This window comes from Oncorhynchus tshawytscha, linkage group LG02, assembly GCF_018296145.1.
Source record: "Oncorhynchus tshawytscha isolate Ot180627B linkage group LG02, Otsh_v2.0, whole genome shotgun sequence".
NCBI lineage: Eukaryota > Metazoa > Chordata > Actinopteri > Salmoniformes > Salmonidae > Oncorhynchus > Oncorhynchus tshawytscha.
Window position 1 is genome coordinate 57176342 of NC_056430.1, and position 17149 is coordinate 57193490.

The following is a 17149-nucleotide window of genomic DNA, read 5'->3' on the forward strand; positions in this document are numbered from 1 at the left end:
CACGTTGTTGAATTACTTCCTGGAGCAAAACGATTATTTAATAACATCACATTTTCTGAATTCAAACAAAACCCCCTGCAACTGGACATGGATGTTTAGAATACATTTGATTGCCTTCCAAATCGGAAATTGAGGAAAAATCGCCGTTCTCTGCTACACCAAACAGTATCTAACCTGACTGCTAATGGAGCATCGCATCCCAGCCCATTGCAATCTGCTAGCTAAGAACCTGTCCCATTTTTTTTTATTTCCTCTATGCCGACCTGGTTGACTCACTCACTCAAAATTGCCATTTTTACTGAGCAGTGTACATTAAAGCAAAGCCTGGGATATGGGAAGCGGTTAATGGTAATTTAAATTCTTTATATTTATTCCTGAAGAATATAATTTATAAATGCCTCATGGCATGTTTTTCTTTATCATAACCCAACATATAAGGGTTCGTTACTCGATTGTTTATAAACAACAAGAATGTAAACGGCTTCAAATATAAAAAAAAAATGTAATGGACTGTCGTTCCCTGCATCTGGAGCGTTATCTATGAATTTGAGAGGATTTTAATTTCCCTGGCACATTCCCTTAGCGTCATACCAACGCAAGTGGCAGGGACCCCGTTATTGTTTTTAACTGGAGACTTTAGCTTTTAATATAGTCATATTTGATCTGAAATCTTGTTTTTTTTCTTCCTGTCTTTTTCAGATGGCTTCTCAATGTGTGTCAAAAGTAGAACTCTCTATCTCGTGCAGCAATCTCCTCGACAAAGACGTTGGATCCAAGTCTGACCCACTCTGCGTGCTGCTGCAGAGCATTGGGGATGACAAGTGGACCGAGGTAGGGAGAAAGTCTAACTAATCGAAACGTTTAAAAATTGGCAACGTTCAGTGAGGTCCAAAGGTATATTGACACCGATACATTGTGTGTTATGCCCCGGTATTCCAGCACTTTGGATTTGAAATGATACAATGACTGAGGTTAATGTGCAGACTGTCAGCTTTTGTTTCAGGCTATTTTCATCCATATCGGGTGAATCGTTCAGAAATGATTGCACTTTTTGTCCACATTCTAGGGAACCAAAAGTATTTGGACAAATTCACTTATTAGTCAGAAGTTTTGTATTTGGTCCCATATTCCTAGCACGCAATGGCTACAACAGAGGTGAGACTAAGTCAATATTGAGTCACAATGTTCGAGTCAAGTCTTTTCAAGTAAAAATAAACATATATATGCATGCAATGACTTGTTCAACTACAGATCTTTGTCAATTTATTGAGCTGTTCTCATTATTTTGTCTTAAAAAATTTTTGATTATGTAAAAATTCATTTGAACATATTCCAAATGCAATTTTGACATGCTTAAAAGACCATTTGCCTGTGCTAGTAAATGTTGCTTTATGCCTCTACTGGTGTGCTTGCAAAGTAAACGGTTAATATTGTTGCTCATCCATTTATAAAAAAAAAAATTGAACTGCATATTTCCTTATTACAATGTTCCTCACTCCCAAAAATAGTGTTTTTAAACCTCTTTAGGATCTGCCTAAAATGACATATCTAACTGCCTGTAGCTCAGGCCCCGAAGCAAGGATATGCATATGCTTGGTACTATATGAAAGGAAACACTTTAAAGTTTGTGGAAATGTGAAAGGAATGTAGGATAATATAATACCATTTTTATTTATTTTGTCTCATCTTTGAAATCCAAGAGAAAGGCCATAATGTATTATTCCAGCCCAGGTGCAATGATATTTTGGACACTAGACGGCAGCAGTGTATGTGCAAAGTTTAAGACTGATCCAATGAATCATTGCATTTGTTTTAAAATTGTGTATCAAGACTGTGCAAATGTGCCTAATTTGTTATTGATCATTTTTCATGTCCAAAATTGTGCACTCTCCTCAAACAATAGCATGGTATTCTTTCACTGTAATAGCTACTGTAAATTGGTCAGTGCAGTTAGATTTAACAAAAATTTAAACTTTCTGCCAATACAGATATGTCTATGTCCTGGGAAATTTTCTTTTTTACTTACAACCTCATGCAAATCGCATTAGCCTACGTTAGCTTAACCGTCCCGTGGACGGGACACCAATCCCAAATTATTTTAAAGCTTAAGCTGAAAGTTATTCATGTTAGTAGTATACAGTGCCCCTTGACTTTTTCCACATTTTGTTACATTAGTCTTTATTCTAAATGGATTAAATAACGGTAAATTACATTTTTGCAAATATAATACAAACATAAGTACTTACGTATTCAGACCATTTGCTATGAGACTCAAAATTGAGCTCCGGTGCATCCTGTTTCCATTGATCATTCTTGACATGTTTCTACAACTTGATTGGCATCCACCCGTGGTTGACAAAGTACAGAGATATCCTTGATGAAAACCTGCTCCAGAGCACTCATCCTCAGACTGGGGTGATGGTTCACCTTCCAACAGGACAACGACCCTAAGCACACAGCCAAGGCAACGCAGAAGTGGCTTCGGGACAACTCTCAATGTCCTTGAGTGGCCCGGACTTGAGCCCGATCAAACATCTCTGGAGAGACCTGAAAATAGCTGTGCAGCGAACACTCCCTATCCAACCTGACAGAGCTTGAGGATCTGCGGAGCGAATTGGAGAAACTCCCCAAATACAGGTGTGCCAAGCTTGTAGTGTCAAGATTGAGGCTGTAATCGCTGCCAAAGGTGCTTCAACAAAGTACTGAGTAAAGAGTCTGAATAATTATGTAAAAGTGTTATTTTTTTAAATTGACAAAAATGACTGTTTTTGCTTTGTCATTATGGGGTATTGTGTAGATTAGGGGGGGGAATAACAATGTAATCCTTTTTAGAATAACGTAGCAAAGTCGGAAATACTTTTGTGTGTGTATATAAAGTGCATTCGGAAAGTGTGTTTACACCCCTTCAAATGAGTGGATTCAGCAATTTCAGCCACACCTGTTGCTGACCGGTGTATAAAATCAAGCACACAGCCATGCATTCTCTATAGACAAACATTGGCAGTAGAATGGCCTTACCGAAGAGCTCAGTGACTTTCAACGTGGCACTGTCATAGGATGCCACCTTTCCATCAAGTCAGTTCGTCAAATGTCTGTGCTGCTAGAGCTGCCCCGGTCAACTAAGTGCTTTTATTGTGAAGTGTAAACGTCTAGGAGCAACAACGGCTCAGCTGCAAAGTGGCAGGCCTTACAAGCTCACAGAACAGGACTGCTGAAGTGCGTAGCGTGTAAATATTGTCAGAACTCACTACTGAGCTCCAAACTGTCTCTGGAAGCAACATCGGCACAATAACTGTTCTTTGGGAGCTTCATGAAATGTGTTTCCATGGTTGAGCAGCCGCACGCACACAAGCCCAAGATCAACATGCGCGATGCCAAGCGTCTGCTGGAGTGGCGTAAAGCTAGTTCCAGTGAAGGGAAATCTTCACTCTAAAGCTAACTAAGACATTCTAGATGATTCTGTCCATCCAACTTTGGCAACTGTTTGGGGAAGTCCCCCGTGCACAAAGCGATGTCCATACGGAAATGGTTTGTCGAGACTTGTGTGGAAGTACTTGACTGGTCTGCACAGAGCCCTGACCTCAACCCCATTGAACACCTTTGGGATGAATTGGAATGAAGACTGCAAGCCAGGCTTAATTGCCCAGCGTCAGTGCACCACCTCTAATGCTCTTGTGGCTGAATGGAAGCAAGTCCCTGCAGCAATGTTCCAACTAGAGGTCGACCGATCATGATTTTTCAACCCCGATACCGATTATTGGAGGAACAAAAAGCCAATAAGCGTCCGTAAAAAAAAAAAAATTCAAAGTTTTATTAATGACAATTACAACTACTGAATGAACACTAATTTTAACTTAATATAATACATAAATAAAAATCAATTTAGCCGCAAATAAATAATGAAACATGTTCAATTTGTTTTAAACAATGCAAAAACAAAGTGTTGGAGAAGTAAAAGTGCAATATGTGCCATGTAAAAAAGCTAACGTTTGAGTTCCTTGCTCAGAACATGAGAACATATGAAAGTCAGTGGTTCCTTTTTAACAATATTCCAAGGTAAGAGGTTTTAGGTTGTAGTTTATAGTACTTATAGGACTATTTCTCTCTATACCACTTGTATTTCATATACCTTTGATTATTGGATGTTCTTATAGGCACTATAGTATTGCCAGTGTAACAGTATAGCTTCTGTCCCTTTCCTCGCCCCTACCTGGGCTCGAACCAGGAACACATCGACAACAGCCACACCCGAAGCAGCGTTACCCATCGTTCCACAAAAGCCGCGGCCCTTGCAGATCAAGGGGAATAACTACTCCAAGTCTCAGAGCGAGTGACGTTTAAAACGCTATTAGTGCGCACCCAGCTAACTAGCTAGCCATTTCACATCGGTTACACCAGCGCCATTAGGCAGATAGGCTTGAAGTCATAAACAGCGCTGTGCTTGCGAAGAGCTGCTGGCAAACTGCACAAAAGTGCTGTTTCAATGAATGCTTACGAGACTGCTGCTGCCTACCATCGCTCAGTCAGACTGCTCTATAAAATCAGACTTATAACATAACACACAGAAATACGAGCCTTAGGTTATCTGTTAGAGATAAGGGGCAGTGTTTCCCCTTTGGATGAATTGCGTGCCCATAGTGAACTGCATCAAAATCTGTCCTAAATTGCTAATATATGCATATTATTAATATTGGATAGAAAACACTCCGAAGCTTCTAAAACTGTTTGAATTATGTCTGTGAGTATAACAGAACTCACAGGGCAGGCAATCTTCCAAACTAGTTTTGAAATCCTGAAAGTTGGGGCAACTTTGACCACATCGGCCCCTCCCTTCCCAACAAGGTATGGATCTGGAAATACTTCCTATGTCTTCCACTAGATGTCCGCATTCAGTAGAAAGCGTAATGGAGCATTTGCTGTGAACTTTGACCTAATGGGAAGGAAAGTAGTAAGTGTCGCAAAAGATTTCCATGTGCTTGAAGGCGCGTTTGCGTTCGAGTGCTCCGGCTGTTCCAATCAGCCCCAGATGAACATGAATGGTCCGGTTGGAATGCTATTCGATCTGTATGATTATAACATCCTGAAGATTGATTCTGCAAATTTGTGACCAGTTTCGTCGACCTGTAATTTGGAAGTTTTGATGCAAAGTTATCCTGGACCAGAAGTAATTTTTTGGGCATTTGAGCTGAAAGTGGTAGCAAATGCTGCTACTTGGACACTAGAATTGAACATTATGAAACAAAACGATTTATTGTTGAACTAGGACTCCTTGCACTACATTCTGATGCAAGATCAAAGGTAAGGGAATATTTATGTTGTAATTTTGTATTTCTGACTCCAACATAGTGGAGAAATATTGTTACGTCTGAGCGCCCGTCTCAGATTATTGCAATGTTAGGCTTTTTCCGTAACGTTAAAAAAAATGTGACGCAGCGGTTGCATTAAGAACCAGTATCTTTTTAATTATATGTAGATCTTGTATTTTAGTCAGTTTATGATGAGTATTTCTGTTATCTGGCGTAGCTTTCTATAATTCCTCCGGACATTTTGGAGAATTTTCTGAACATGGCGTCAATGTAAACCGAGATTTATGGATATAAAATGCATATTATCGAACAAAACAAATGTACTGTGTAACATGTCATATGACTGTCATCTGATGAAAATTTTCAAGAGGTTAGTGAATTTTTTAATTTTTTTTAATTTATTTTAATCCTGCTTTTGTCAATTTATATTTTGCTGGACAAAATGGCTACGTTTTTTCTTTGTTTTGGTGGTGGTCTAACATATGCTGTGTTTTCGCTGTAAAACATTTTAAAAATCTGACACGCTGGGTAGATGAACAAGGTGTTTATCTTTCATTTGAGGTATTGGACTTGTTAATGTGTGGAGGTTAAATATTTCTAAGAATATTTTTGCATTCCCTGCGCCACCATTTCAGCTGAACAGGGGGGTGGAGTTCCTTTAGGGTAACCCATAGCCTTAAGAAGGTCATTAATATGGTCGAATCCGGAAACTATCATTTCGAAAACAAAATGTTTATTTCAGAGACATACGGAACCGTTCTGTATTTTATCTAACGGGTGGCATCCCTAAGTCTAAATATTCTTGTTACATTGCACATCCTTCAATGTTCTGTCATAATTATGTAAAATTCTGGCAAATTAGTTCGCAATGAGCCAGGCGGCCTAAACTGTTTCATATACCCTGACTGCGTGAAATGACACAATTTCACCTGGTTAATATTGCCTGCTAACCTGGATTTCTTTTAGCTAAATATGCAGGTTTAAAAATATTTACTTCTGTGTATTGATTTTAAGAAAGACATTGGTGTTTATAGTTTGTGCTTTTTTTCGCAAATGCGCTTTTGTTAAATCATCCCCCAGCGTTGCATCGATTATATGCAACACAGGACACGCTAGTTAAACGAGTAATATCCTCAACCATGTGTAGTTATAACTAGTGATTGTTTTTTCTAAGATTAGTTTAATGCTAGCTAGCAACTTACCTTGGCTTCTACTGCATTTGCATAACAGGCAGGCTCCTCGTGGAGTGCAATGAGAGGCAGGTGGTTAGAGCGTTGGACTAGTTAAAACCTCTCTGGGATATGCGTCCCACCTGGCCAACATCCAGTGAGATTGCAGAGCGCCAAATTCAAATACAGAAATACTCATTATACAAATTCAGAAAAGATACAACTATTTTACATAGGTTTAAAGATTAGCTTCTTGTGAATCCAACCACTGTGTCAGATTTCAAAAATGCTTTACGGTGAAAGCATACCTTACAATTATTTGAGAACATAGCCCAGTTGACAAATCATAACAAACAGTAACCAGCCAAGTAGAAGAGTTACACAAGTCGGAAATAGAGCAAATTAATCACTTACCTTTTGATCTTCATATGATTGCACTCAGAAGATATTCATTTATTCAATAAATGTTCCTTTTGTTCGATAAAGTCTATATTCGAAAACCTCCGGTTTGTTCGCGTTTTCTTCAGTAATCCACAGGCTCAAACGCAGTCACAACAGGCAGACAAAAAAATCCAAATTGTATCCGTAAAGTTCATAGAAACATGTCAAACGATGTTTATATTCAATCCTCAGGTTGTTTTTAGCCTAAATAATCTATTAATATTTCAACCGGACAATAACGTCGTCAATATAAAAGGTAAACAAGAAAGGCACTCTCTCGGTCGCGCGCATGAAAAAGCTCTGACACGGCAGGGTCCACTCATTCAGACTGCTCTTACTCCCTCATTTTTCAGAATACAAGCCTGAAACAATTTCTAAAGACTTGACATCTAGTGGAAGGCATAGGAACTGCAATTTGAGTCTTAAGTCAATGGATACTGTAAAGGCATTGAATAGAAAACTACACACAAAGATCCTTCTTCCTGAATGGATTTTTCTCAGGTTTTCGCCTACCAAATCAGTTCTGTTATACTCAGACATTTTATTATTTTTTTACTTTAGTTTTCTATCCAAATCTACTAATTATATGCATATCCTATCTTCTGGGCCTGAGTAGAAGGCAGTTTAATTTGGGTATGCTTTTCATCCAAAATTCCAAATGCTGACCCCCTACCCTAGAGAAGTTAATCGGCCATTCTGATTAATCGGTCGACCTCTGGTTCCAACATCTTGTGGAAAGCCTTCTCAGAAGAGTGGAGGCTGTTATAGCAGCAAAGGGGGGACCAATTCCATATTAATGCCAATGATTTTAGAATGAGCTGTTCATTGGGCAGGTGTCCACGTTCGTTTGGTCATGTGTAGGGAGGGGTAAAGCGACTAGGCAACAGGATAGACAGTAGCAGCAGTTTGTGTGTGGCGAATGTGTGCCGTGCTTGGCCGGCCTTTTCTTGTAGTCTACGTTGAGGGAGAAGTTGTTGTCCTGGCACTCTGCCAGGTCTAACCTTCCTATAGGCGGTATCATCGTCGTGGCGCTCATGAAAGTTTTATCAGTCGGTTATTGTCATGCATATGACTGACGGTATAACGGTAATTGATTTTAATTAACAAACATATTTAGCATCTCCAGTCCACTGATTTGTGCTTTTGAAACATTTCCATTTCCATTCACCCAGTTCAATGTAACAGCGATAGGTTTAGGCTAATACTTGATACTCAAATTTTCAATATACCCATCATGAGATTGCTGCAAGCTAGCCTATGAAAAATGTTCAACGTAGATGCACAAAGGTTGAGGAGAGAAATTTGAGGTGACACTGAAGTATCTGGTTCGAATCCAGGCTGCATCACATCCATCCATGATTAGGAGTCCCATAGGGCGGCGCAAAACTTTCCAGGCCAAACCATATCGTAACTGCTAAGCACCGCCTCCAGCGACGTCACCATATTAGCTAAAGTAACGTCATAGTCAACATAGCTAATAGAGGGGTTGTTAAACTTTTTCACCCTGGGACCCAAATTAGATATTCAGTTATTCCTGGGACCCAAGCTTATGAAAACATGCAACTATTCGTAAACATCAGTACATTTCAATGCCCTTATGCCAGCCTAAAACAAATGCAATGTAGACAAATAAATTAAATGTAATAATATAAATAGCTATTCATGTTTTATTTTTCCCCATTTAAAAACATTTACATCAGTCTAGGTTGGAACTGTTGCTGATACAATACATTTGTATTCTGAATTGGAATAAACTGACTGATCACATCTCACAGAAAACCCCCACACAGTCCTAATGAGAGGTGTGTGTGTGTGTGTGGCTGGTTGAAGTTTTCAACAAGCGTGTCTATTCTGGGTTCAGTTTAACACTGCACCACTGAGGTTGTGCTCACCATTGAGTCTGTTTCTGTACTTTTTTTTTTTTAAGTACACCCGAGTTGAGAGCCCTGACTCACACAGGTATGTATGTGGTGCCATCAGAATATTACTGCTTTCTCAGTCAGGCAGGAGACTGCTTCTTGCTGTAAATGCGGAACCCAGAACTGTGTGCGTGGTTTGCCTCAAAAAGCATCTTGCTTCAATAGATGGAGCTGTAAGAAGACTGATGCTAAAACAAGTAGAACTACCAGAGACGAAAGAGGATGAACAGAAGGAAAAAGAAGCCTGGCTAGCCCTTCTCCGAGCGGAACCCTTTCATGGGGCCCCCTGGTATCCACCACTGCTGAATCCTCCACCAGCAGACGGAGTTGGAGTCCCACCCCTTCACAACCCATTTGGGGGTGGCCAGGTGTCTGGTGGTTGAGGTGGGAGATTTAGGAGCTGCATAGGGTGCTGGAATGGAAGATAGACTACCAGCAAAACAAATGGAACAGAAGAGGGAGTGTGAAGAAGCACTAGAGGACCTCAAGAGAACTGGTGAAATGTAGAAATGTAACAGAAGAGAAGAGAAAGTAGAAATACAAGAAGCAAATTTGAGGAGAGCAAGCAGCAGGAAGGATGTCCGTGAAGAAGAAAGTAGCCAAGATGAAACAAGCAGCAGGAAGGATGTCCGTGAAGAAGTAGCCAGGATGGAACAAGCAGCAGGAAGGATGTCTGTGAAGAAGAAAGTAGCCAGGATGAAACAAACAACAGCGAGGACAGCAACGAGGGGGAAAAAACAGAAAAGATAAGAAGGAAAAAGCCTCCCCCAAGAATGTATCCATTCTTCATCAATAGCTTCTACCAGGTCTTCCTCACATTTTTGTTTTACATATTTTGTGTCATCGGGGAGAAGCATCTATCAACCCTTGATACAGTTTGTAAATCAACTTGAGGCTTTATTAGGCCTACCACCTTTTATTTAAAAGCACATTTTTCACATCAGCTGCTTCATCTTTAGTAGCCTCCTAGTTGGACGTGAGTTCAAGTGTGCCTAATATTTGTGGTCTCATTGAAATAGAGTAGGCTGCCTACGTGGGTGGAGAATTACATGGCAGTGAACTTGAATATGAAATTAACTTAAATAAGATTAAATTGTAGTAAAATACAGTGTCAAATATTGATAATGGGAAGAAGTGGAGGGTGCTCAACTAATGTGAGTCGAAGTTCAATGAAAAAAAAAATGTAAAGGCACAATGCGCACAGGTTAGGCTACTTAGGTGCGCACGGGTTGCGCCTTTTAATTTTCAAGAAGTGTTGATTACCCATTTTGTCTGCCTGCAAATCATCCTCCTAGAAGTTAGGCCATATCCTATAGGCCTATGCGAAACGTAGCAAGGGTCGGCGTCATCGTTCTTGCGGCTTCAAGTTCGGTAGCCATACCCGCGCGATCGGGTTGCACGTATGGTCTCAAATTGAGTAGGCTATACATGATCCGCCATTGTAAAATAACAATTTGTTCTTAACTGACTTGCCTAGTTAAATAAAGGTGGGGAAAAAGGTAAATAATTGGAGAAGTACGGGGCAGTTTTTTTCCAAGGAAATGTATTTCCTAAATAGATTAGGCTACAGTTTACAATATTGCCTAGAAAGGCCTAAATATTGATCACCCATATTTCTCAGTCTATAATTCTTCCCACTCCTAAAAGGTAGGCTATAAAAATAGCTCTTGAGAAAGTGTAATTGCAACTCTGCTCTCTTCAAACCACATTTAGCATATTGGCTGATCTAGCCCAGTAATACAGCTAGCCTAATATAAGGACCATGTGAGAATCTCTGTCACCATCGGATAAGGGCGTCGGAGGGGATGGCTGCCGTTTTACGAACTCCTAGCAAACTGCTATAATGTTATTTTTCCCGCATTTAACTTGTGGTTATTTATTTTATTATCAAATGAGAGAAACTTTCAGAGTTATACTTAAACTAAAATCTTTATTCACTTATTAATAAAGAAAGCAGATCACACCACACACACTAGTGAAGGATGTGAGTGCTATGCAATAACGAGGCTGGTCAACTAAATACTCTTGACTGTTGGGTTGAGCCCCGACACAAAGAATACCAAGATATTTTATATGGCATAGATGCACCCCCTTAGTCTACATGACAAACAACAGATGTGTGGAATGGATCACTTGATGAGAGAGGATTATTCCCCCAGCCAGATAGCATTTGCTATGAAAGAAATGAATAATTCTCAACGAACAGTATCTGTTGTGAAGACTGTTCTCATTGTAAGGAATCCAGGGTTTGGCCCCGAAAACGAAGTTCCTCTCAACCCGAGCCATCTGCTCCAGCCTGACTGGAAGGTTACAGGGATAATCTCCCTCGCATGGATGGAATGTGGCTTGTTAGGTTTATCACCTAAGTCATCTTAAATTTACTGTCAGTGTTAACACAGACACATGAGAGTTCTAAGAACCCTATAAAATAAAACAACCATTTGATGCAATAACAGTATTATAACAATCTTGATTTTGTAAATAGGGTTGCTGCTACCATCTCTTATGACTAAAAAGAGCTTCTGGATATCAGAACAGCGATTACTCACCTCGAACTGGATGAATATTTTTTTCCTTTAATGAGTCTGACGGAGAAGCAGTATATACTTTGCGAGACCAAATCCCCAATATTCGCATGAAGAAAAGACAGAAATACAGGGGGCAGAGATCAGGCTGCCTTGTGAGAATTCTTCGGCGAGTGGGTAACCCCCACCTCTACCATCTGTTCTATTTTCACTGGATGATCTCCGTTCAAGGTTATCCTACCAACATTAAGAGTTATAATATCTTATTTTTGGCAGAACGACAACACGGATAATATAGAGATGGCTGGGTTTTCCGTGCGCCAGCAGGACAGAACAGCTACGTCTGGTAAGACGAGGGGTGGGGGTATGTCTTTGTCAATAACAGCTGGTGCGCAATGTCTAATATTAAAGAAGTCTCAAGGTATTGCTCGCCTGAGGTAGAGTACCTCATGATAAGCTATAGACCACACTATCTACATTATTTGTACTTTAGACCACCTATAATCCACACAGAGACCAATACAAAGCTCTCCATTTGGAAAAGCTGACTATAATTCTTGCTTTAAAAGCAAAAATTAAAGCAGGAAGTACCAGTGACTCACTCAATACGGAAGTGGTCCGATGACACGGATGCTACGCTACAGGACTGTTTTGCTAGTATAGACTAGACAATTTTCCGGGATTCATTCAATGGCATGGGGGAGTATACCACCTCAGTCACCGGGCTTCATCAATAAGTGGATTGGCGACATCGTCCCCACAGTGACTGTGCGTACATATCCCAACCAGAAGCCATGGATTACAGGTACATCCACACCGAGCTAAAGGCTAGAGCTGCCGCTTTCAAGGAGCGGGTCACTAAACCCGGATGCTTATAAGAAATCGCGCTATGCCCTCAGACGAACCATCACACAGGCAATGCATAAACACAGGACTAATATTCAATCCTACTACACCGGCTCTGACGCTCGTCGGATGTGGCAGGGGTTGCTAACTATTACTTACTACAAAGGGAAAGCCAGCCGCGTGCTGTCCAGTGACGTGATCCTACCAGACGAGCTAAATGCCTTTTTATGCTCGCTTCGAGGCAATCAACACTGAATAGCCACTTTACCCCTACGTACAACTTACCTCTACTATAACCTGTATCCCCGCACATTGACTCTGTACCGGTAACCCCTGTATATAGCCTCGTTATTGTTACTTTTTATTTGAATTTTTACTTTAGTTTTAGTAAATATTTTCTTATCTCCTATTTCTTGAATTGCATTGCTGGTTAAGGGCTTTTTCTGTATTTTCTCAAATGGCCTATTGTTTGTTCATGAAGATGTTTTCTGTTTCACTATACAGTTGGACCGCACAGAGCAGGTGAAAAACTGCCAGGACCCCGAGTTCTCCAAGAAGCTGCTCCTGGACTACCACTTTGAGAAGGTGCAGAAGTTGAAGCTGGGTGTCTATGACATAGACAACAAGTCTGTCGATCTGAAGGATGATGACTTCCTGGGGGGGTTAGAGTGCACACTGGGACAGGTGAGGCTCTAAGAATGTGTGGACCAATTTGTCCGCATCCTTATTATACATTGTGTACATTTTTTTTTCTTAAGTGTAAACTTAACCCAATGTTGTTATAGAATTTCTAACACGAATGATGGTGTCTCCAACAACCAACCATTTTGCCTTTCAGATTGTGTCCAGCAAGAAGATTACCAGACCTCTACAACTGAAAAAGGGGAAGCCTGCAGGCAAAGGCACCATTACTGTAAGTATTTAACTGGCTGTGTAAATGTTGTGATAACAAACATAAGGCTAATGCAAAAATTGTCTTGAAATATTCAAATGAATTCTCTCATTTGTGTTAAATTGTGTGTTTTATAGATTACTGCTGAGGAGATAAAGGATAACAGGGCCATAGTGCTGGAGGTGGAGGCTAAAGGCCTGGATAAGAAGGTAAAATAGAGGCACTTCAGTGCAGTCTTTTCAAATGGAAAGTGGCCTACTTTATTAAGATGTAATAAACAGTTCTGAATTCTCTCCCGCCCATTATTTATTCCCCAGTGCTCATGGTTGTCTCTATTGCAGGACTTGTTTGGGAAATCTGATCCATTCCTAGAATTCTTTAAGCAAGGAGATGATGGCAAGTGGCAGCTGGTTCACAGAACAGAGGTACTTATCACCATATTTCTTTGGGGTAGCTGCAACCCAATATGTGGAACAGAGACTGGGTATGTCAAAAAGAAAGTAGGCTTATTGAAAGCGCACATGTAATTGGTTTCTGTCAGTTCTTGCCAGCGAGTGCAGAGATTCGGGCAGACAAGGCTGTAGAGAGGAAGGCTCATCAAAGTTGGTGAAACTCAGAATGAATGTCGTAAAATCACTCATACATTGGAAAAACATTGCATGTATCTTAACATCTTAATGTGTTGTGAACATTTGACATCTATCGTGTTTAATTGCAGTTGTGTGGGCTACTGAGGGCAAGGTGAAATATTAAACTTGTCGATGTCCAGTTTCTAAACCCCAATAGCAAGCGTGCTCAAGGGCCGACTCAAGAGTTTGCTTGCCCGGCTACAAGTTTGTTGACGAGCTGGTGACAACCAATTTACGAAGTGAGCAGGCAGAAATGGCCTACAGCAGGTTTTTTCAATTCCGAAACACTTTTTTTGTTTGTTTCTACCTGATCGTTAATTGCACTTAACTGGTGTCCCAGGTCTGAGTCGGTCCCTTATTAGGAGTGTATGAAAACCCAGTAAGTGTTTTGGCCCTCTCGGACTGTCATAGAACACCCCTGGCCTTCCTTCATACCAGTCTTATACCAACACATATCAGCAAAGTCAAATGAGGATACACTGGTTGCAGATCTTCATGTTGTCACAATTGCTTTTTTTTTGTTGCTCTGTGTATGGGAACTCAACTGCTTTCGTAGTCATGCATTTCCTCAAGGAAAATGACTACGAGACTGAATACTCATTGGGTGTTTATGATGCAGAATACTGGTAATAAATTGTCATGTTTTGCTTTCATAAAAAGGTTTAGTTGTGTATGTGATTGAAAACTGATTTAGTAGTTATCCTCCATGAATTTCCTCAAGGACGCGCGCATTTCGCCACCCATGTTTCTTTAAAATGCCCGCTTCTTTGCACAAGCCCAGCACTACTCTGAGACCAGTCCAGAATACAGCTACCTAATTTTTGATAATCCATTCTGTCTGTTGAAGTTGTTTTCACCAGAACAGCATGTTTGAAACTTTCTCTAAAGTAGTATTTGTTTAATGGAGAGTATCGTGCCTGACCTTATTTGTCTGTATTGTTATTTTGGCATGGTTGCAATTGTAATTTTTATTTGTTGTGACTTGTTGCTCTCAGTCATTTGTGACCCATTTCAGGAAACTAGGTGTATGTCATGGGTCACTACTTCACAGAGCTGTTTGAACATAAACGTTTTTATTTTTTATTATCACAATTTGTTTTTGGCAGAAAAACATGAACTTTCATGTATCTTAATAACAAACTTGTATTCCATCTGTAAATACGAATACAATTGTTAAATTACGAGTCTAGTTGGTTTAGCCAAAGAAAAAGCCAGCAACCTTCCCACTAGCCATGAGTGAGCTGGACATGCCGAGAGATGATTTTGGATTGGTTTGCCATATAGTGCGCCTCTGAGCTAGTCAGTATGTCTAGGTAATCCTGTCTAACACACCTTTTTTTTTTTTCAGTTACCAATTGAATTTTGATTAAATGAGTTGACTCTTCACATGGGATGATTTCACTCAACAACGAAAGAAAGGGAATATTGAGTGATCACCAATTATCCATCGCATCTCCCAAAAACATTTTCAATATACATCTGTAAAATGATAGAGGAAGACAACCAAAGCTTCAGTTTCTAGACTCAGGCTTCAATGTCTTCTCCCTGGAGATCCTCAATGTCCACCTCTTGAACATCAGACTGAGGCCTCATCTTCACTGTCACTTTCCAACCTTTTTGAGCCTGACAGCGAGCCATCCTCAACAAGCCTAAAATTTGCCTGGGTGGCAACCAATTTTTCAACCCTTGTATTGGTCAGCCTGATGTGTGTGTGTGTGTGTGTGTGTGTGTGTGTGTGTGTGTGTGTGTTCCCAAACAAGGACCAGTTGTGCTCTGAGGTGGCTGATGTTGGTGGGATTTGAAGGATGATGGAGGCAACAGGGGAAAGAGTCTCAGATCCACTAAGTTCCTTCCACCAGGTAGCTGATGAGATATGTTGGCACGACTTCCATATTGCATCTCCATCCAAAGCCCTTGCTTGGACGTGTACTTCGCCAGACTGCCAAGAACCTTGCCCTCATCCAGACCAAGGTGGCGAGACACGGTAGTGATAACACCATAGGCCTTGTTAGTCTCTGCACCAGACAGGATGCTCTTGCCTGCATACTTGGGGTCCAACATGTACGCTGAGGCCTGTATGAGCTTCAGGCAGAAGTCTTCCCGCTTTTTGATGTATTTCAGAACTGCAGTTTACTCTGCTTGGAGCAACAGTGAAGTGGGCAGGGCAGTAGGATTTCTTCTCTTACATCTGCTAGCAGAGTCTGAACATCAGACCGGATGGCATTGTCTCCCTCAAGCCGTGCAATGGCTACTACTATAGGTTTCAGGCTGCTTACCACTCTCCCAAAATACATCATCCAGAAGGATCCTCTTGATGGGGCTGTCCAAATCGTCAAGGCGTCCGAATCTTGCAGAGATTCCTTCCCTTCCAGGAGACTGTCAAAGATGATGACAACACCACCCCAACGGGTGTTTCTGGGCAGCTTCAATGTGGTGGTCTTCTTCTCACTTTGCTTGGGGAGGTAGTGTCCTGCTAACTTGATGACCCTTCACATACCTAACCATTTCCTTGGTTCTCTTGTAGAGTGGATCCATTGTTTTCAGTGCCATGATGTACTTGAGGAGCATATTCAATGCATGAGCAGCACAACCAATGGGTGTGATGTGATGGTAGGACTCCTCCACTTTAGACCAAGCAGCCTTCATGTTTGCAGCATTGTCTGTCACCAGTGCAAATACCTTCTGTGGTCCAAGGTCATTGACTGCCTTCAGCTCATCTGCAATGTAGAGACTGGTGTGTCTGTGCAGAATACTGGTTGAGGGGTGGAGTTGATGTAGTTCATTATTCCTTGCCCACGAACATTCAACCACCCATCAGAGATGATTGCAATACAGTCTGCTTTCTCTATGATTTGCTTGACCTTCACTTGAACTCTGCATCCAGCAAATGAGCATACACCCCTCTGGTTGGAGGGGTGTATGCTGGGTGAAGAACATTCAGAAATCTCTTCCAATACACATTGCCTGTGAGCATCAAAGGTGAACCAGTTGCATACACAGTTTGAGTAAGACATTCATCAGCCTTTCTCTGACTACGTTCCTCCGTTGAGTCAAAACAACTTCGAATTCCAGGAGGACCATGAGCTGTTGCTATCTAAGGTGTATTCATCATTTTTCCCTCGACTGGAAGTAGAGGGACTTTTGTCAGAGGTTGCTTGTGAGCGCTGAGTGAATTTATGGCACTTGGCCAGATGATTCTTCATCTTTGCATTCTTCACATGCTTTGGCACATTTTCAAATGTACACAGCTTTTCATTCTACATTCGCTGCAGTGAAATGTCTCCACATCAGATAGTGCCCGTGGCATTTTCCTGTAAAGATTAGAAAACAATGAGTTAAAAAAAAAATATATATATATATACAATTCCATGTACAGATAAATAGTTAAGCAGTTAGATTTAAACAGCTCTTTTGTAAGGTAA

General features: G+C 40.8%; 1 protein-coding gene across 3 annotated transcripts in view; it reads left to right on the forward strand.

The window, feature by feature from the left end:
• The window catches only part of cpne1 (copine I), a 66510-nt gene that overhangs the window by 26745 nt on the left and 22616 nt on the right, over positions 1 to 17149 (forward strand). For all 3 annotated transcript variants that reach the window (XM_024444285.2, XM_024444293.2, XM_024444274.2), the window contains exons 2-6: positions 700 to 831; positions 12711 to 12890; positions 13045 to 13119; positions 13236 to 13307; positions 13440 to 13523. In XM_024444285.2, the coding sequence (XP_024300053.1) occupies positions 700 to 831; positions 12711 to 12890; positions 13045 to 13119; positions 13236 to 13307; positions 13440 to 13523 (543 nt within the window). The remainder of the gene's footprint in view (positions 1 to 699; positions 832 to 12710; positions 12891 to 13044; positions 13120 to 13235; positions 13308 to 13439; positions 13524 to 17149) is intronic.